The 20,525-nt window shown below is 42.2% G+C and overlaps 3 protein-coding genes across 3 annotated transcripts; 1 reads left to right on the top strand and 2 right to left on the bottom strand.

Moving 5' to 3' along the window:
* Positions 1-445: 445 nt before the first annotated feature.
* On the bottom strand, positions 446-2,984 carry LOC135500845 (uncharacterized). Its single transcript, XM_064792511.1, has 4 exons — positions 2,457-2,984; positions 1,875-2,069; positions 1,282-1,423; positions 446-848 (listed from the first exon to the last, which is right to left on the bottom strand). Exons 1-4 carry the CDS (start codon positions 2,928-2,930, stop codon positions 532-534), a joined length of 1,128 nt encoding a protein of 375 aa, XP_064648581.1. The 5' UTR covers positions 2,931-2,984; the 3' UTR covers positions 446-531.
* A 4,843-nt stretch (positions 2,985-7,827) lies between these two features.
* On the top strand, positions 7,828-11,376 carry LOC135500541 (G2/M phase-specific E3 ubiquitin-protein ligase-like). Its single transcript, XM_064792069.1, has 5 exons — positions 7,828-8,131; positions 9,025-9,289; positions 9,825-9,982; positions 10,288-10,523; positions 10,847-11,376. The coding sequence occupies exons 2-5, from the start codon at positions 9,032-9,034 to the stop codon at positions 11,110-11,112; spliced, it is 918 nt and encodes a 305-aa protein (XP_064648139.1). The 5' UTR covers positions 7,828-8,131; positions 9,025-9,031; the 3' UTR covers positions 11,113-11,376.
* A 3,173-nt stretch (positions 11,377-14,549) lies between these two features.
* On the bottom strand, positions 14,550-19,129 carry LOC135500638 (uncharacterized). The gene is made up of 4 exons (XM_064792203.1): positions 18,541-19,129; positions 17,475-17,645; positions 16,558-16,848; positions 14,550-15,322 (listed from the first exon to the last, which is right to left on the bottom strand). Exons 1-4 carry the CDS (start codon positions 18,951-18,953, stop codon positions 14,554-14,556), a joined length of 1,644 nt encoding a protein of 547 aa, XP_064648273.1. The 5' UTR covers positions 18,954-19,129; the 3' UTR covers positions 14,550-14,553.
* Between the last annotated feature and the right edge of the window lie 1,396 nt (positions 19,130-20,525).

Raw genomic sequence — 20,525 nt, 5'->3', positions numbered from 1 at the left:
TGTTCAAATTTGGAGTGAAAATGGCCGAAATGTCCACTTGTGTCAAACTTGTCAATTTTAAAAAAAATTTCCGTGGTCAATCACCAAGTTAAATCGCACCAGTTACTCGCAAGACTAACCCGTATATCATATCCGAATTTCAGTTTCACTACTTGACGCATTCTTTGATGGCGGGCATTTGAAATAACTGGAATGGCTTGGAAAATCAATTGTGGTCTTGTCTCTACCCGTATTCCTACAATGCGATGGGCGTGTCATTTTACTCCAAGGTCTTGTTACTTGAATATGGAGTCAAGAGATTGGAGCTAACGTCCCATCACTTGTCGCTAAAAACTTAAGTACTCAACAATACTCTACATTATTGAAACTGGTCGACTCCCGTGAAGAAATTGATGACACGTCAATGTTAGTACATTTTTTGGTATTATTTTGTTTTAATTGTATATTTTATTTTGATATTCGTGTCCGATGCACAAGACGGTGTTTACAATGTAGGCTAATTAACTTAATTTCAATTCCAAGTCCCGCATGTCACTCCGCGGCTGTGTACATGGACAATGCGACTCTCAGCACCCTCGCTCCGGTAAAGCCAAGCTTGCTATGGCCTACCCGCATATTATCCAACACCAGCACATCACCCTGTTTGAGCTGGCCCACTTTCGTGCATCGCCACATTGTTTCGCGAATGTGCCGGATCACGTCGAGCTCGATTTCAGTGCCGTCACCATAGAAAGACGTGAAGGGGTACTTCAGGGGGTCTTCATCCTTAAAGACGTCGTAAAAAGCGGACATTTTTTTGAAGTAGGACCAATGTGAGAGGTCGCTCTGGTTGAACCACATCATTTCCCCTGCAAAGAAAGAACACTTATTCATGTAATTTGTGTTTCAGCATTTCAATATTAGGGAGTTTTTGCCCCCCAACCTGGACGCCTATCTCATTGTTGACATCCTAATACCTAAGGCGAACAATGGGGTTGGCGTTTAAGTGGATGTTTGGGGATCTACAAAAACTCCCCAAGATGTTGTACCCGAAAGAGAAGTAGAATTTCTCCTCAAATGGGACTGAATCCGAATTATCCAATGTTACAGCCACCGAAGGAATATGTACCAGCAGTCATTCACTAAGAGTGCGCACATTGGCATGGCAAGTATTAGTAGTTTTGCTCTCACCTTCTCAAACAATGTAGGTTTGTGCTTCTTTGCCAATTACATTTATTTGAAATACCATAATTCTGCAGTTCTTGCACCAGAGCCTAATTAAGATTATATATAAGGGTTTACCTGTCCTGTGGTGTGGTCGAACTGCTGGGCAATTTGTCCAAAAGGACAATGTCCCTTCCTCGTTCCACCGATACTGGTCAGGACTGTGACCCGTCTCTTTCAGTCTCAATTCAGCCTCGTCCCTACTGTCGGTCAACAAGGACTGTAACAGATAAATTACCTGTCAATATTTGGATTCTTTTGCAAAATAATAATTTTTTCTCTAGTTTGACTTGATGTGAACAAGAATACTTAAGTTCAATTTCACAAAAACTAGGACAAAGCCTTCATTGAATCTACAAGGTGGTTGCTATGTTGGTGGCAGTTAAAAATATAACAATGTGTACATCGCAGTGCAGTGCATATCGTATGTACATGTACATCTGGACATGAAGTTTCCTCCATACTCGATCTGATAAAATCCAAGATGGCACCCTGTTTGGATTCGATCAGTCGACCTTTGCGTAGAAGTTTCGCTGACCAGTCAAGGGTTTCACCTGGAACAAAGGGTCTAAGTGTCCCGATTCGGCTGAGGCCTTCTGACATGTTCTGAGTGTGCGCATTTGTTTTGTTTGGGCTGTTTCATCTTGGTCGGAAAGGCCTTGGTGACATACCGTTTGCCAGTAGCTGTAACGATGCGGCGCGTCTTGGTTGTTCCGATCAGGCAAACACCGATGATACCGCACGCCCAGCTTGGTGAACTTCTCCACGACCTCAGGATCGAGTGTTCGAAGCACATCGCGCATGTCAGTGATGCCGCTTTCCCCGCCACAACCAGGAGATGGGGCAACCTCCGCGAAAAGGAAAAACTGAATTTAAAAACAAATTACAATGAGCAATGCATCAGTATTATACTTCAATATCAGTATTTATCATACAAGTTGAACACGAGCTTGAGCAAGAAGACATGGATCCCATCATCCAATCCATCGGTGGCCGCATTGAATTGATCTGCCATGCACACGAGTCTCTGTGTTGATGTATCCTGTTGTCCAGGACAGCCACAAAGTCTATACCAAGTACTGTACATTTAATGGAGCTCACACCTGAGGGCGAACTTATGGGTAATGTTGATTGTTATGGCCAAATCCATATATCAGGTCAAGTACAGTTCATGTATGAATATCGTTGAGAAGGACAAACCTTTCAAAAAAATCCTTATTTTGGATAAAATTGCATGATGGCGAATCACTCACCATGTGCGGGAAATTATGAGTGTAGGCCATCTCACAATGTGGCTCAATGCAATCCTCGTCGCTTTCTTCTTGTTTGCCAGTGTCCACAACTCCAGCTGCAACTTGTGACCGGTTGGCGGCGCCACCCATATAAGGCTGTGGTTCGTGACCAAGGGAAAGGAAGAACTTCGAAAAATCATTAGCGGTGTCCAGGGGCAAACCTCTGATAAGGACTGCTCCGTATTCAAGGAGGAGTTTGTCCAATTTTGGTCGGAATTCCCGAGAGTAGGTTTCAAGCTGTAGCTTCTCCATTACTCCAGTGACGTCAATCCTGTACGGGAAGTCATGTTTGAATTCATCCACGAACTGCGGGTGCGTCGGGCTTTCTACGTCTACCAGACCTGGCCTTCCTGCAATCTTCACAAGACTACGCACAGTACAGGAAGTTCGATGCCCAGTTCTTCCAAAAATACGGAGAGTGAAGCGAGAAAACATGTCAACGACTCGGAAAATGACCTAATGTATTCGCAGTTGGCAAGAAATATAGTATTACCGGTATGCTGCATAGACGCTATTCGGCCGGTTGAATGGCGTCTATATGGTAGGCGTCAGTGCAAAAGCCCTATTATCATAGAAGTGTTTTTCATATCGTGTGGGCCAAACGTAACCTGATCACATACGTACATCAAAATAGTGTGGTGTTGCGCAACAGTACACTCATAAAATTTATTAATGAAAACAACTATAGTCCATTCGTAAATTTAAAGTCCGCACCATTTGGGGCTTCGGATGGCGTACTACTGGTCGGATATCTTCGAAGTTTGTTTCGCCTCCGTTGCGGTCTATCATTGTAGCTTATTGGGAGAGAAGATTTTCTGTATATTAAAGGGTAACTCGTGTCAAATTTCACCATATAGTGTTTTAGCTGTTTTTGACAAATGACTAAGTCACTTTCTCATAAATCGGTAAGGTTTTCGACACGAAATGCACATTTTCTCGAAATTGATGGTTTTAATCCCGCCTGGACGGCTCGCTTCGATGCCGTTGAAATCGCGCTACGCCGACGACTTTTTCGTTGCTGACGTCACAACATGAACATTTTCGCGGTCGCAGTGGTTTACATTCCCGCGAGAAAAAAAATATCATTCGTTTATTTACAACTGCCATTGACCATTGACATTCCATCCTGTCCTTACGCAATATATACACGATAAGAACTAAAGATTATGGAGAAGAAGAAGAAAAGGGTTGTCGGGTGGCGTTGTGCTGGGATGTTTTGCGGCAACACTAGCAAAACTGAAGGTGTTGGGGTTTTCCGCTTGCCTGACCCTATCAAAGAACCGGACCGTCACCATGAAGTTCGAGTTAAGAGGTCACGAGCCGCTGGTTCATCTTCTCCTCCTGATGCTCCGCCGGAACACAACTTCGAGAACCAACTCCAAATTCGTCTGCCGTTGGGAGTCTTCCAGCACATTTGGAAAAAATCTCGAAGTAACAAAGTAAGGGAAGGGACGCCCCCCCCCCGCCCCCCAAGTCCACAGTCCTAGTCATTTCATCATAAAGTTCCTAAGTCCAACCAGGAAATTCCATCGCTGACGTCATAATAATGGTATTCCTAAAACTGAACTACTGCGGATATAGCTTCTTCCTAGAGCGAATAGGAAAATATTCGACGGTCTGACTTGTTCATTATGTGGCGTCATAAGGTCACGTGACTTAGTGCGGGTTTTTCAAAACGTCTTCGGCAGTTGGCCAGTCTGACGCGATTAAAACAGCGATTTTATAATAAATCTAATCAAAAATGGAAAATTTGAGCTTTACATTTGTGATCAACAATTAAAAACGGACGTATTTCCGCAAAGTTGTAAATCACACCATAGCATCACTTTAATACGGAGCCATTCCCATTGTGAGATACGTATGTGCAATGGCGGGAACGCCGCTGCGCGGCTCAGCCACCGCCTGAGATAACACTGGAAGTCAATGACGTCTCGAACATCAGGAGGCGAAAAAGTAAGCAGAAGAAAAAAAGTGGTTTCGCTCTCGAGAACAGATTTAAGTGATAGGTGCGACTTCGACGAAAATCTTGAGGCATGCATGGTGATCTTGAACACACGCACACGCGATGGGTTTCACAGACACCAAGATCAGTAGGGTTCCTGTGCGAGTCCTATTGTTGCTCTCTGCCACCGCGAAATGGTCTACCCCGGATAGGCCGAGAGGTGTGCAATGGCATTGGTGATCAGATGGAGATTCTCCGTATCATGTTATCAAAAGCAGGTTATAACATATCACTCAGTCACGCGAGATTCTTGTTACAAGAAACCAAACTTCCAGGCCTTCTTCCGCATGAGCGCCTTGGGTTGACACTTGCGCATCACCAACTTGCTTGCTTCTCAAACTCTGAATCGAAGTTAGGCTCCTAAACAGATTTCATGTTTAAAGTTCCTTAGTTCCTCAATCCGTATATCCTGATATCGTGTTGTTACATTGAACTGCGTTTTACAATTCTGATTCATGTCCGTCCGTTCGTCATCACAGAGGATGAACGGAAAGGGCTAGTCAAACCTGAACGGGTTTTTTCATCCATACGTTACTGTATCTAACCCTGCGTCCGTTGATTGCCTGCCTCAGTCATGCCGGGGATCAAACTACCAACTGGTACAATTTTTTGCTTTTTTACTGCCGAATATTGTCATACGGTTTCAAGGCACTTTTTGCTTCAACCCTCCTAATTATTAAAGTTATGATCAAAGAATAATAAAATAAATGTATTTGAAATTAATCGAGCGAATCGGCGGTTACTCTATGTCTTGTCTGGTTGACGTCTGCGCACTGTCGTCTGCCCGACGTCGGTGCCTGGCTCGAGCAAGTTTTGTCCCTCTGTTGAAACATTTATACGCGTATATCTTATTAATCTACAAAATTCATTTGCCTATAAATGGCTGCATCACCCGCCATCCAAGCGCTAATATCTCCGCTAAAAACGTTCCGGTTTGAGATGGCACTTTTTCCACGCGACACAGTTCACTTCCGAATTGTTTGGCCTTCCTGCACGCGACATGTTCACGCAACGCTGGTCGTGAAAACATGGCTGCCGTTTCGAGGTACAGCGTACGGGATCATGCACACCTTGCCGGGAAATCAGGAGCAGTCTTCATGAAAAAGCCGGAGTCTGACCTGTCGATTATCTCGTGAATTCTAACTTCTTCAAAACCGAAAGCGTTTGAATGCTTGATTTGCCTCCGTCGACATCTGTCATTTGGCCGCCCTGCAAGCCAGCAGTCCAATCAATATCTTATTACAGCTCATGCTCGTGCAGACGTATTGCAAATCTCGGTTATGGACGAAAACATGAATTTGGGCCAGTGGGCTTCCAGGTTCAGAAACATCACGACGATGACTCTCGAAGAAAAAGTTTTAATCCATCGAAAATAAACTTGTTTATGTAAAAATTTACGGAGGAATTTTTCGGCAGTCCTGCAATGACGAATGAACCCGGCGGGGAGTGACCGAATTGCACCATATGATTTTGCCCCAAACTTGTAATAACACTAACGGAGATTCGTGGAGAATTGACATCCTACCTTTTAAGGCAGATATAAGAACAAAGATAGCACGAACTATTCCAACTTCTTATTATTGCGAGGGATTATTATTGGTTTGCCAATTTGTACGCTAGTTTGGGAAACGTAATGAAAGTATAAAATTTCTAAACGGCAGACGTGATTTGATATGTTTGTACAACAGACGTGACACTACTTGTAATGCTTAAGGGCTGTTTTATTTGAAACTATTTTCATCTTCATTGGAGTTTTTTTCGCAGATGTTTTTAATTTAGTTGTTTGGTAGTTATTTTTTGGCAAATTACATGAAGACCTTTGCGCTGCCTGCTCTCGCTTAAAAACACCGTGGATGAAACCAAGAATGTCACATATTGATATCTTCCTGAAGATAGAACTAACCCAAACGCTGTCTAGTGTACTAAAGGACCCGCAACGATAACTCAAATGCTAATTATTATTGCACAAACTATGTAAAATACAAGTACACTGTATGAAATTACAATGTGTTCACTATAATAGAATAACGCCCATTCTATTTACGCATTGAGATGGATGTCTTTGAAAACATTCTTTGTCTTTCGATCGATGTTATTGGCCTCATTACCACTGTCAGGAAAAAAGTCAGGAACACCGATTCAACAAATTCTTTCTTTTCACAATGTTTACAGGAATCCGATACAAAATAGTGACTGCAATACGTAAATTATTCTCTTTTTGCATGGGATGCCATTGCTAGATATTTCTTACATTGAGGAATAACATTTTGTGAGAGATTATTAGCCATTTTGCGTTTGCCGGGACATAAAATTACCATTCACTTTCGGCACTCCGGGATCCGCACCTTAACAAGAACGGGTGGAATCGCCCCTTTTTAAAAGATCGAAGGCTAATTTTCAGAATTGCCTTCCTTTTTTTATTTCAAAAGGAATTGTAAAGATTGACTTTGGAATTCATTTTAAACTTTTTTAACCACTGAGCCAACATAAAATTCTAGATAAGCACTTACATAATATGTAAGTGTTTATCCAGGATTTTATGTCACTCGAACTCTACGATAAATCCTACTATGGTAACATTAACATTATCATTGTTACCATTCAATTCGAGTTACCGTTTCATTGATAATGCAACCTTCTATTTGCAATTTTCGAAATTGGGTAATGCAAAATTACATTATCAATGCACTTGATATATCATATTAGATATCATTATCTTGATAGTTTGACGTTTTAATCTTTTGTCGGCAGGATATTTTAACTTTTTGACCTTGGTATTGTATGTTTTCATTGTAAAATCATGCACTTGATAGATTTTTATTTAGATCTTCTGTACTTGATATTGTGATACATGTATGTTGATCATCTGCCCTTGAAACGTTTATATGATTTCAGATTTTTCTGTAGGAGCCTACTGAATAGGGTAAAAGAGTCCAGCACCTTGGTTTTATATCATTCTTCTTCTCTTCTTCCTTTCTCCTAAACATCTAGCGCACATTACGATCCAAGAAACTAACTTCATGACCTTTCGTAATTGCTGCAAGAATATCACAATGTTGACTGCCTGACGCCCTCAATTATGACAGTAACGAACAGGTTAACTGCCATAAAAGCGCTGCATCACTTTCCTTCGTTACAAGAGTTAACTGCTAATGATATCGGACAATAGTAATTAATTGCTATGACGTCCAACAATAGGAAGATCTATGGCGCGCGGATACGATCATTAGTCTAATATCCCCATGTCGGTTATTTATTTTCCCGTCGTCGGCAAAATAAATACTCCACATCGGGAAATATTTCGACAGAGGAATATCAATTTACCGACGTCGGATAATTAATTATCCGACGTCGGGATTTGTTGACCACGTGTTGGGATATTATGTAACCTTCTCCGGGCATCTTCGGGGAACCAATGGGAGCCTAAGAAACAAAGTCTATTCGCGCCTTGCGCATGCGCATTCGTAGTTCCAGACGCACATGTAGATCATTACGACATCAACAACAGGCAGTCAATCCGTCAATTTGTTTCTTTATTATTCTCTTCTTTAATTTGTGACAATGGACGCTGGTGAACCAGACATGCAAGATTCGGGTCAGCCATCTGGCTCTGCTGGTCCAAATTGTGCTGTTGGTAAGTAACGTTAGACGATTGAAATGACTTTTTACTGAACACCGAAGCTCACGCACGCGGGCTACAGTTGCAATATGACATGCATGATCTGATAGTGAATGAAGCATGTGAAGTGCGCAACACATGTAACATGTAGGCCCTACATGTATGTAGGCCTGGTGTATCTAGTCATGCATGCTGCTGCGGGGGGGGGGGGGGGGCGGCTTACTCTATACAATACAAAGTGTAAACCCATGTCCCATGTGCGTTCCAGCCTAAAGTAATAGGCCTGCCTCTCGAGAGCGAGCGCCGTATGGGGCATTTCAGAAACGTACGCGTTGTGCAAGTTCTCGTAAATTTGCAACGTGTCTCCAGTGTTCTAATTTTAAAATTTTGGGGGGGGGGAGGTACCCCAGAACCCCAACCCCCTTCGCCTACGGTGGGATGATACCCCCCCCCCCCCCCCCCCACCACTGGATGGCTCTACCGGCCCTGATGAGATTCCCCCCTCTCACTCTCAGACCCAACCCCCGATCAGATGTTCTGCACCGGCAGCGTACAGGGGTGTAGCATGATGTCGCAGCACAATTAAAACGTGATTTTTCATGGTGTATTTTCTACCGATGCCCTTTTTGACCTTTCCCCTTCTAAATTCAAACCAACCTCGACTGCATCATCAGTTTAATTGCAAGGCGGCCTACTTACTTTAACACTTTGGGTCCGCAGTATTCAGAACACAAGCCATAGAATATTGAAGAAAATTAGACAATTGTACACATTCTGTCCTTGAACAAGGTGTGAGGTTTTGCACAACAACCGCAGGATGGCAAGGTTTTCATGCCAAAGACCATCACTTGAGTGCAGTGCACAATTTTTGTGGTGAAATTTGATGTGCCATTTTTCTCACATTACAGTCTGCTGATGAAGGACATCCTCCTTCATCAGGACCTTTTCGAAGGAAATGTTGAGAGAAGGGCGTTCTCCCTCAACATCGCCAAATTGGAGGAGAAGGCTTATTTCCAGGCAGGCCAGTTTACTGCATGGAGCCTTCTCCATGGTGGTGCTGGCCTGGGACTTCTCTCCAAAAAGGTTTGGCGCCTCATGTGTGGAGACGTCCTGGAAAACCCAGAGGATTTCGAAGACTTACCTGATCCCGAGGCATTCGTCCTTCTGCAGAAAGTAAGTGCAGTTTATTGTTGTGGTTTTCTTTCAGAATTCAATGTTGGCTAAGTCTGTAGCTGGTACCATGGCTTAGCAGGTAGTGCTAGTTCATTCTGGATTCTGTAGAGATGCTTCTTGGAGTATCTCTCACCCTGCATAAAATGCCGATCTAGTGTGGGCTAACTTGCGGGTCAAGACTGGTACTTTGTTTAAGGAATTGATTCTGAAATGGAGTTATAGGTCTCCTATCTAAATGCGCGGTTGGAGCTAAATCTTAACACTAAAAACAGTTTATCTCAACCCGAAGTGTTTAAGACCATGAATACCGACACTGACTATCAAGTTCTCTTTTCTAAAACATCTCAAATTGAACAAATGTTTTTTCACTCCTTCCTTCCACATTTATTTTAACCAACCCAGGGCAAGGCAGTCTGTTTGCCTGCATCGTAACCGCTGAATTCAAAACGAGACTCTGTATGCACATTGTTCATTTATATTCTTGTGAAAATTGCCAAAATGTTTCTTCATCCCACAGCCTTGTTTGTGTTTGTAGATGAAAGATTGTGAAAGAGATGAAGATTTTAAGAAGATTTGCCATGAGCATGTAGTCTTTTTGATGGGGATCGGCTGCCAAGAAGCAGCAGTTGTGGTTGGGCTGAGCCAGAGAAGAGGGCTGATGAAAAATATCACCACATACTTTCTATACTACAGGTATGTTTCAAGGTTGGCAAACAACTCAATGCTTTTACCATTAGTTACAGTTATCAGGAGGTTGTCTTTGCCACAGCTCAGCATGCTGGCCAAATGAGGCTCTGATTGCTAGTTGAGAATGTTGTCTGTTAATGGCTTTCAAGTATTAAAACCAATATGATAACAAGTAAATTTGTTCTAATATTTTGGCAAAACCAAGGCAGCAGCTGAGGTTTTGGGCAAGAATACGGCTGTTTACTGATAACCGATAGCCGTAACCATGAATGTTTCCTATCTTCTCTAAAACTGAGTGTTTATTTCAACAGGGTGAAACCAGCCCTAGATCAGTTCATCCAGGGCCTACAGTCGATCGGGGGTCTTTTCGACCTGATGATGAAAAACCCTGAGGGTTTTTGCAGTGTCATGTGCGGAGAGAAGGAATCTCTGACCCGTCAGAAATTGAGGGCCCTTCTCTCCATAAGTTTTTCGAAGGACAAGACGAGGAAGAAAGATGAGGGAACAGCTATCTACCTGTTCGAGGTCTTCCTCAAGAAATGCGAGGGTGAGCTATTTTTAAAGAATCAGCTGAGTTTCATGTGGAGGATAAGCATAAGCACTTCAATATGCATCATTTTACCACAAGCTAGGTTTATGGGCTTAGTAACTCTGTCTTCAGCCAGAGAAGGAGTGCAGCACTGTGGAAGATGTATGAATTTGAGTTCCTTGAAAGCCACAATGGTTCATCAAAAAATTAAAAAATTGATTTGTTCTTCCAGAGATTGAACCATTGCAAGGTAGCCAGCACTTTTAAAACCATGCAATATGAGGCACCTATGCATCAATAATTTGTGCTTATCTTATTTGACGTGTTAATCTAAATTCCAGATGAGAGTGATGATGCCGTTTCATTGAGCCAGATCTTGCAGTTTATGAGTGGGGCATCCGCTATCCCTCCACTTGGCCTCCCAAACATTGTTGTGAATTTCTTTGATGTCGAGCCTGGAGAAAAGCGGTACCCTTCAGCCAATACATGTGTGCCAATCATGTGGCTTCCGAGATGGAAGAAGTTAAAGGACACGAACTTCCGAACTCCTTTCTTTGCCTTGTTGAAGGAAGGCATTCTGTCAAGCAAAGGCTTCGACAAGATGTAAGATGCCATCTTTTTTCCTACCTTTCACTGCCGAACCAGTTGTATCTCTAGTGTCCTCTACTATGCGAGGGCATGTATTGTGATTCACCTCGACCGTGTTATGTCGAATCAGTATGAATCTAATTGCCATGTTATTATCATCATCAAAACAATTGCCATGTATATATCATTGTCAAGAACACAGTCATGTAATAACCATATGTAATAAGCACATGACCATGTCAATGGCATCGGCAATATTGAGCAGATTGCCATGTTTTTCTCATTATCAATCCAGTTACCATGTAAATATCAATTGTCAAGCACATTATCGTTGTCAAGCAGGTTGCCATGTTATTCTCAATATATCAAATCAGTTACATGTACACCACGTCATTGTTGTCGAGTCAATTTCCATGTTATTATCAATACGTGTATATCAATTAAATTACCATGTAAATATCATTCACCATCCTTGTAAATACATGTTAGTGAAGCAGATAGCCGTAATGTTATCAAGCCAATTATCATTTAAATGTCATTACCAAGCACATGATCATGTCACTGTTGTCTACATCATGTAAAGAGTTTCATCCAATCACAGACTTCTAGGCTGCATCCTTGCTGTAGCAATTCGTCAGAGGTTGAATCTATTTCATTCATAATAATGATGTGTTTAGAATATTGTAATTGGTCATTTGGTGAACTTTTGAATAATGATACATGTAACTGGGACTTCCATGACACTGTATGATACTAGTATATATAAGCAATAAGATACATTTCATAAACTGCTTTTATGTTGCTTTTTAATTCCAAATCAACCTGGAGAGAAACGAGTCTGAGCATATCATTGTGTCAACCACTCCAAATGAAACTTTGAATTAGATAAATAATGTTGGGATGTTTGGCATGTCTCATGAGGCAGTTGTGTTGGGCCTGGCACTTTCATGGCCTTGCTATAACATCGACAGAAAGACGTGACAGTTGCAACCAAACAGTCCAGCCTGAATCTGGTCTGGCACCTCTGCTATCTCGCTAACATGGTTAGAAAGACGGGGCAGTCGCAATCAAACAGTCTAACAACTATTAAAGTTGGGCTTGGCACCTCCACATTCTTGATACAAACATGGCAAGAAAGACGTGACAATCTGACAGGGTCGGGCCTAGCCTGGCACCTCCACCATCTTATCAACACTGCGAAAGACAGGACAGTCACAACCAAACAGGGTCGGGCCTAGCCTGGCACCTCCACCATCTTATCAACATTGTTAGAAAGACAGGACAGTAACAGGGTCGGGCCTGGCATGCCAGGCACCTCCACCGTCCTATCAATACTGTGAGAAGACAAGACAGTCACAACCAAACTGGACCGGGGCTGGCACCTCCACCATCTTATCAACATTGTGAGAAAGACAGGACAGTCACGACCAAACTGAGTCTGGCCTGACACGCCTGGCACCTCCACCATCTTGACAACTTGGTGAGAGAGACAGAACGGTCACAACCAAACTAAGTCGGATCTGTTGTCAAAATGGTGAGAAAGACATGACAGTCTCAACCAAACTGGGTTGGGCCTGGCACCTCCACCATCTTATCAACACTGTGCGAAAGACAGGACAGCTACAACAAAACAGGGTCGGGCCTAGCCTGGCACATCCACCATCTTATCTGCACTGTGAGAAAGACAGGACAGTCACAACCAAACTGAGTCGGGCCTCTTGTTAACACGGTGAGAGAGACAGAACTGTCACCACCCAACTGAGTCGGACCTCTTGTCAACATGGTGAGAAAGACAAGACTGTCACAACCGACCTGCTGGGTCGGGCCTCTTCTCAACATTGTGTGCGAAGGACAGAACTGTCACCACCGAACTGAGTTGGACCTCTTGTCAACAGGGAGAGACAGGACTGTTATAACCGATCTGAGTCGGGCCTCTGGTGAACATTGTTAGAAAGACAGGACAGTTTCTGAACTGAGTTGGACCTGGCACCCCCGCCATCTTGTCAACATTGTGAGAGCTGGAGACAGGACAGTCACAACCAAACTAAGTTGGGGAAGGACAGGTCTGGCACTTTCACTGTCTTTCCAAAATGGTGCGAAAGACAAGAAATGTACAACCAAACTACGTCGGGCCAGGCAGATCCACCGTCTCGCCAACATGGTGAGCAAGACAGTACAGTCACAGCAGACATCTCCCTCAGTAGTTTTGGTCCCAAAGTGGTTGTTTCCATTCAATTCAACCCCTCTAATTTAACAAGGACGCCTCTCTTACAGGTGTCTTAGGAACAGCAGGCCCAAGAGGTTGTGCGGTATATGGCATGGTCAATCTGGCGCGCTTGCACAATACCAAAATCGGTCCTTGTAATAATTAAGAGTAGCAGGGCATTTTTCTCTTATTATTTGATGCAGACCATCTCATACCAAGACATTGATACCAAGATGATCAGCAATGTGGGATACTAGTATTGATTCTCAAGGGTGCAGAAGTTATTACATGTGTAAACCTCATCCAATAATGAGTATTGGCCAATAATCAGCATGCACCTCACATCACAAATCTTATGGATACCAACTGGTATGGCAACATCCTTGCTGACGTCCTATGCTAAAGGTGTTGATTCATCCCCTAATAAACTTGTTTACAAAGCTTGGAATGGGTTATTGTATGCATCCTTTTTCCATTTTTTCAATTGAGAGTGCAACTCAATTTGAAAGAAGAATTAAATTGAACAAAGGGAGCAAAAACTGATTGAAATAACATACAAATTATCACACAATTTATTCAAGTACCATGAAGAACACAAAATGAACTGGTAGAAAAGTGAATAAGAGCACATTTTGAGATGGATTTGACAATCTGATTATTTGGGTAATAACATATTTGTAGGGATGTAACATGTACCATCCTATTTACTGCACATGTCAGTTCTGCAGTTTCAACCACGGAGTTCCACACCATCTAATTTTGGTATATTTTTGCACGTTGCCCCCAACTAGCACAACAAGAAATTTTGCGAGCCCAAGAGTTGATTCTTAAGGGGTACATATTATATCAGGTGTCCCAAAAAAAGGGAACTGCTTTTTGACAAGTAGTTTCTCAGTGATAGATATATGTAGTAGTAAACCAAATTCATAAAAAATGTTCATGGTGTGGGTCTAACCTAATGGTATAATCAACTAGCCTGCAAAGAAGTACTGGTACTCTGAATCATGATGGGTTAGTTAAGTGACATGTGCGTGCTGGTATATCTCGGTACTAAAATACTTATTAGATAGGTAATTATAGTACATGTACAATAACTACTGAAAAATGAATACATGTAGTTTGTGGAAAACGTGGCAAGCAATAGACATTATCATTTCAAACGCCCTGACCCTGGAGAATTATAATTTAATCCTGGCCAGGTGGGGAGGGGGGGGGGGGGCAGGGGTCCTCTGCTTACTCTGACAGCTGCATCGTTCAAGACTGACTTATGAAATTCAACACATTTAGGTATATATCCATGCCATGTCCATCAACCGTCTCTCCCAATGGTGAAATTGTTTGCTGCAAAACAGTTAAACGTTCCACGGAAAGAGGGCCATCAGGCTCAACAACATTGACAGTAGTTGTACCTGTACTATTAGGAGTTGGACCTTCCCAGTCAATACCAAAAGATTCAATATTGTTCAGCTGAATATTGTCATTTGCAAAAAATATGTCATCAACATGAGGGCGTGACGTCCCGTACAGGTTGAATAGACCCTCAACATACAGCTGTATTGGAGTACTGCCTCGCTCAGTAGACAGCTGATGATGATTCCATTGCTGCCTGTACTCTTCCACACTCCTTCGAATTCTGGGATTATACACAAACTGCAATGCCCATCTATGATTAGTGTCACTTACATCCAAAATGCCGGCATCTTCCATGAAATGAAACAAGTCGTAATAGACATGAGTGCATCCATGTAACAAGTCACGCCAAAAACGTTCAATACGCTGGTTATGCACTGATCTGCCCCTGATCATGCTACCACGATTACGACCTCTGAAAATGTTCATGAAATGTTCAACATCGTTATTCTCTGTCCCTCTATCAGCTCTAACACGAGATGGTACCCCGTATTCAGCAGTTGCACCCTGAAATGCCGTCATCACAGATTCAGCCCTGTTGTTGCAAACAACGGAGAGAAAAACCATTAAACGACTGTATCCATCGATCCCTCCATGTATTACAAAGCCCCATCTGAAGAGAGAGAGAGAAGATCAGTTGTTGTATAAATGTGATCATGGAGATATTATTGAATTATTATTACCATGATGTGATTAAGGGCAATACAATAAACAAAGTATATCACCTCACTTAGTAAACTTACAGTTTGGATGTAGTTCATAGGTCCACTTGGTACTACAGTTCTAACTCCGCATAATAAGACAATTATATTCTGTAGTTTAAGATTTTTTCTTCAAAAGTGGCTCCATAAGGGGTTTTTAATTTTCATGCACACACAAATGTTTGTATTGAATACAATTCAAAGTGAACTACCCAATTCCAATTCACAAAATTAACAATGCATTTATTGTCACAAAATATAAGGGATCATCTCAAAATTCATTGATGCACCAAAAGACGTATTTCGTCTCTCTCTGGACCCCCCCCTCCGAAAGACGAAAAGATTGGATGTCTGGCATCAAGCTTTCATTCCTTGAAAAAATGAACGGAGTCACTCTCTGTGCCTACATCAACATGTTGTACAGAAATGCCAATACTGTAAAAACATCAATCAATGACACAATGCACTCATAAACACTCATAAAACAATAATAATTTAAGGAGTTGGCAGAAACTATCGGGTTAGTGGTATCTATCACTGGTATTTTTATTATTTATCCCGCTGAACTACTTCTCCAAAGACATAAAAAAGAGGCTGTAAAGTATCAACAAACATGTGCCATCTAGACTCTGAACCCAGTCCATCATCAACACCCTCGACGGTACATGTATATGAAAAGGGGCGAGGTAACCGCTGCGGGGGGAGTGTAGTGCCTTCATGAACATTGTCTAGCCCATACTCCTACGCAGAGACAGCAGTCTGATTAAATATGCTTAAATAATAACTGCTTCTGGAGAAAGTGTCCAGGTGAGGGCGTCTAAGTATGGGGGCATCTGATTGGTCCAGGCTGGCGCGGACTTCTAATCGAGTATCGTGACTGGCTTGAGTAAACAACAGCTGGCCTGTTGTGTATAAAGAAGCCTAGTAGGGTTTTCTTGTAATTTGCCGATTTTAATCAAACTGATGCCACAGATGAAAAAAAAAAGACGAAAAGAAAGCCATCTGAAGCTGGACCCCCCTCCCCCAAGCGAAATACTTTTGTCTTTTGGGGCATCATTTTGAGATGATCCCTAAATGCTTTTTGAAAATACTTATCTTGTGACAGTCATGACTGTCTAGAACCAATACATTCATGTTTGAATCTCACCTAATCAACTTGTGATTTCCATCTATGTGCCAAAGAGAATTAGGGCCAGCAACATGATATGTCCTACGCCTGATAGTTTGACTCCACCTTAGAGCTACTGAAGTTGGATCTGTCCTCAAAAGACTATCTCTCACCCGTTGACGTGATACGAAAATGCGATCCACAACAAGCCTTGCACGAACAAGTCGATATCCAAGACGCCGATTTGATGAACATATGCTTTGGACCCTTCCATCTAATTCTGCATCGCTAATAAGAGTTCGTCTATCTTTATATGACAAATTAAAGAACCTGCAAAAAACAAATACGTCATGGGTAGAGTATCAGGTAAAATCCTATTAACTACTCTTTCGCTGCGGGTGACATGCTGGGGACCATCATGCCACATGCAGTGCCCCGTGCGGATGGCGTGCACTGCACGTCATGTCCCTCTACAGTGATGTGAATTCAAAAGCACCTAGACGCACTTTCTCTAAACATTCAAATCACACTTAGAAAATAATTAATTTCATCCTGATCGCGATAGTACAGATGTTGACGCTTTTGAATGGTTTTGACCGTTCAGTTGAATTTTGCTCAAATTTGTTTGTTAGCAGTATTGACTAAGAGTGCGTGGTGGTGCCGGCTGTCAGATGGCTGCCACAGCGAAAGGGTTAACAAGTACAGCAATAAGCCAATAATTTTGAGAGGGGATCTTTTTTAAAACCTTTTTCATGTTAAATGTTCAAGCCTTATCTTTTAGCAACTTTCCACTGTTTAACGGATACAGATAAGAATACAAACAACATATGCTACATGCCTAGACATTAATGTGGTACTGGTACCATTTCAATTCATGCATTATAGTATACAATTTTTGGTACATAGTATGTATTTTATTTTATGAACTTGTTGATACACGTTCAGTATGTACATACCTTAATCTTCGACGAACTGTTGCGACAGATACATGCAACATTGCAGCAATCCTGGGGACAGTGAAGTCGAGGTCAAAAAGGTGTTCAAGTTGTGATTGGGAAATGTCGTAAACTGGAGGTCCCATTCGTCCATTTCTAACACGTGGAGGGTGAAAGCCACTCATCTGCCTCCTTTGGAAAAGAAGAATAAACAAGTTTTGCAAATGGGATACTACATATGGATGTTTTCATAGACAGCTATATGGTCATGTACATGTACATGTAAGCAGGTAGGATAGAAAAGGGTTAAAAATGGTGTTGACACAGTCACAGTGCAAGTGCCAAAGTGGGGATTTAGATTTCATCAGGGACTGAATACCTCAACTACAAGGGTATGCTAACAGCTTGTAGGGGGTCTACATGCATCATACCTGGTGCTGTATCTAATGTATTTAACGAATTGTGGTCGTTTCGCTCCATGGCTTTTTCGCCCGCAGTCGTTTCGCCCCAATGCAGCGCCCGGTATTTCTCGAGTTCAGAGGACATGGAGATGCACTTAAAGAGCGCGTTGAGAACTTAAATTTAAATGACGTTGACAGGACATGATGATACATCATAAAAAATTTGATAATCAACTCTTTGGTCAGTTTCCTGACGCAAAACCACCCCAAGTCCAAGGAGGCGAAATTACCCAATGAGTAGGCGAACATACATGTACTGCTATTTGGAGCGAAACGACTGGGGGTGAAAAGTTATGGAGTGAAACGACCGGATACGGTATCTAACATAATGTAGCCCTAGGCCTATAGCCTAGCTAGCTATGCCTATTGTATAAATATGACTTTATAGTGAAATCAAGGATGGCTGCAGTACATTTACTGTTTAAAGGGCTTGGCCATTCGTTCACATCTAATAATTTTTGGTCCAGTTTAATCTAGTTCCGATTTCTAATGCCAGGCGACACCACCAGTCCGGCTGTAATGCTTCTGCATGTATGAAGCATTACGGGCGGACTGGTGGTGTCGCCTGGTTTTAGAAATAGGAACTATATAGAAAAAATAATATCCTGACAAAGAAGCAAACATACCTGAGCAAACTGGGTGTGTCTGTGCCACTACTGGCAGTGGCGGCAGTGGCACCACCACCACCACCACCCGGCTGTCCCTGACCCTGTCTCTGACTCTGGGCCTGATGTTGATGTTCGTTCCGAAGGGCAGTAATCATGGATTGGATAAGGTTACTTAATGGCTGGCATTCATCCCATTCATATGCAACACGAAGAATGTTCCTCTGCACAGCTTCCAGCCTTTCCACAGCCAAATCTACATCCGAATCATCTTCGTCTTCTTGAGCTATGCACCGTTGTACATCCAACACTGTATTCATACAAGTGTGCAGGAAATTGCTGTACGTAAGTCTATCTTCAGGAGGAGGAGCAAACACGGCGACCACAAAACTTGCGGACAGAAGGAACAAAAATATAAAACCATACACCTGCATGATTCTAATCAGTGAATAAATGAAGCGTCAGGGATCTCAAGTTGAAATATTATGAAGCTTGTCGGATTTTGAAAAATGGTGGTGAAATGTGAAGCCAAACAGTTTATGAGAGAAGATTTTTCATTGGTCGCTTCAAATTTTTCCGATTTTTACCGAACATTAACCTCCGTCGCACTGCGCCCACGTCGGAACCACCACACGCCGACATGGAAACTTTGATAACCGATATGGGAACTAGACTTATGATCGTATCCGCGCACCATAAAGATCAATACGATAATAGGGAATTTCCGCTTACGATTACGATTACGATTACGATTTCAAAGTCGTAATCGTAATACTCTCAAAACCGGTGTAACATCTGTGGTTGTTTCCCATGTGTCAGTGTTTCCAAACAATAGGCAGCTAGAGAGACCATGACTTTTCAATAGGGGGAAACACAGAAAAACTTGTCAATCTATCTTTTAGCGTTCCCAAACAATGAGGGGAAACACTCAAAATAGAAACACTCAAAAACATTACACCGGCATGAACCAGAAATTTTGTTTCCGCATTCACACCAACGACTTGGTGTACTGTAGTATAGGCCCTATACTCTGCTCTCATGCTCTGGGTGCACTCGTTCTAACGAGGATTCCGGCTGATCTTCGTAAGCCGAAAAACGATAACATGAATTAGCGAAAAGCCTACTTTCCACACCACATATCAAATTCAAGGTGAAATATTCATTGAAGAATACTTTAGAACATATCTGCCAAACATAGGAACTGCATTTAATGTGATCAACGGCGATTTTGATCATGTTTTAGCGCCGAGAAAAGTGCACCCAGAGCATGAGAGCAGAGTATAGGGCCTATACTACAGTACACCAAGTCGTTGGTGTGAATGCGGAAACAAAATTTCTGGTTCATGCCGGTTTTGAGAGTATTACGATTACGACTTTGAAATCGTAATCGTAATCGTAATCGTAATCGTAAGCGATGCGGAAACTCCCTATTTTCATACGCGCAGACGATTTGCCATCACGTGATCAGAATTTTTTTCCTCGTAATCTCGCCAAAGCTTTCTACTTCATACCAACTATTCTCGCCGAGAAATTCGATAAGTCCGAACCTCATCAAAAAAGATAATGATTCCTTTCACTGCAGATGATAATAATTGTAAACATCGGATTTTATCTCGGCCGCCATCTTGGGTTTGGTTGAGAACTTGCAATATTACGCGTCTGTTGTGTGTATCAAATGTCGCTTATATCAATAGGCGACTGTTTTGTTAGTAATTGTTTTCATTGGGTTTTTAGCAGATTTTAGGGATAGGTTGAAAGCAATGGTTTGTTGCTTGCACGCAACTGCCTTTGACTTTGTGACTCCCTGGCGTGTTTTACGCGGTGCTTCCTAGATTTTATAGAGATAATGGTGTCTAAGAGCGATGGATATCTTAACGAAAGTGGCCCGAACACGCGACTACAAGAAGAAAGTGGTGTAATGACACTTGCAAACACAGACAGTACCAAAAATGTATGATATCGCTAAGAATGAAATAAGGGTATGTTTAGCCCGATTATTTATTCTC

Source organism: Lineus longissimus, chromosome 16 (assembly GCF_910592395.1).
Source record: "Lineus longissimus chromosome 16, tnLinLong1.2, whole genome shotgun sequence".
NCBI lineage: Eukaryota > Metazoa > Nemertea > Pilidiophora > Heteronemertea > Lineidae > Lineus > Lineus longissimus.
Note: the sequence above shows the minus strand (reverse complement) of the source record. Positions and strands in the feature narration are given on the sequence as shown.

What these genes read in the sequence shown, in the direction of transcription:
- LOC135500845 (XM_064792511.1), bottom strand. Translation starts at nt 2,930, where the DNA reads ATGTTTTCTCGCTTCACTCTCCGTATTTTTGGAAGAACTGGGCATCGA. An exon ending in GTTACAGCTACTGGCAAACG is followed by an intron (nt 1,424 to 1,874) that starts GTATGTCACCAA and finishes TATCTGTTACAG; the next exon opens with TCCTTGTTGACCGACAGTAG. An exon ending in TCGACCACACCACAGGACAG is followed by an intron (nt 849 to 1,281) that starts GTAAACCCTTAT and finishes CTTTCTTTGCAG; the next exon opens with GGGAAATGATGTGGTTCAAC.
- LOC135500541 (XM_064792069.1), top strand. Translation starts at nt 9,032, where the DNA reads ATGAAGGACATCCTCCTTCATCAGGACCTTTTCGAAGGAAATGTTGAG. An exon ending in ACATACTTTCTATACTACAG is followed by an intron (nt 9,983 to 10,287) that starts GTATGTTTCAAG and finishes TTATTTCAACAG; the next exon opens with GGTGAAACCAGCCCTAGATC. An exon ending in CTTCCTCAAGAAATGCGAGG is followed by an intron (nt 10,524 to 10,846) that starts GTGAGCTATTTT and finishes TCTAAATTCCAG; the next exon opens with ATGAGAGTGATGATGCCGTT.
- LOC135500638 (XM_064792203.1), bottom strand. Translation starts at nt 18,953, where the DNA reads ATGCAGGTGTATGGTTTTATATTTTTGTTCCTTCTGTCCGCAAGTTTT. An exon ending in GACACACCCAGTTTGCTCAG is followed by an intron (nt 17,646 to 18,540) that starts GTATGTTTGCTT and finishes TCTTTTCCAAAG; the next exon opens with GAGGCAGATGAGTGGCTTTC. An exon ending in ACAGTTCGTCGAAGATTAAG is followed by an intron (nt 16,849 to 17,474) that starts GTATGTACATAC and finishes TGTTTTTTGCAG; the next exon opens with GTTCTTTAATTTGTCATATA.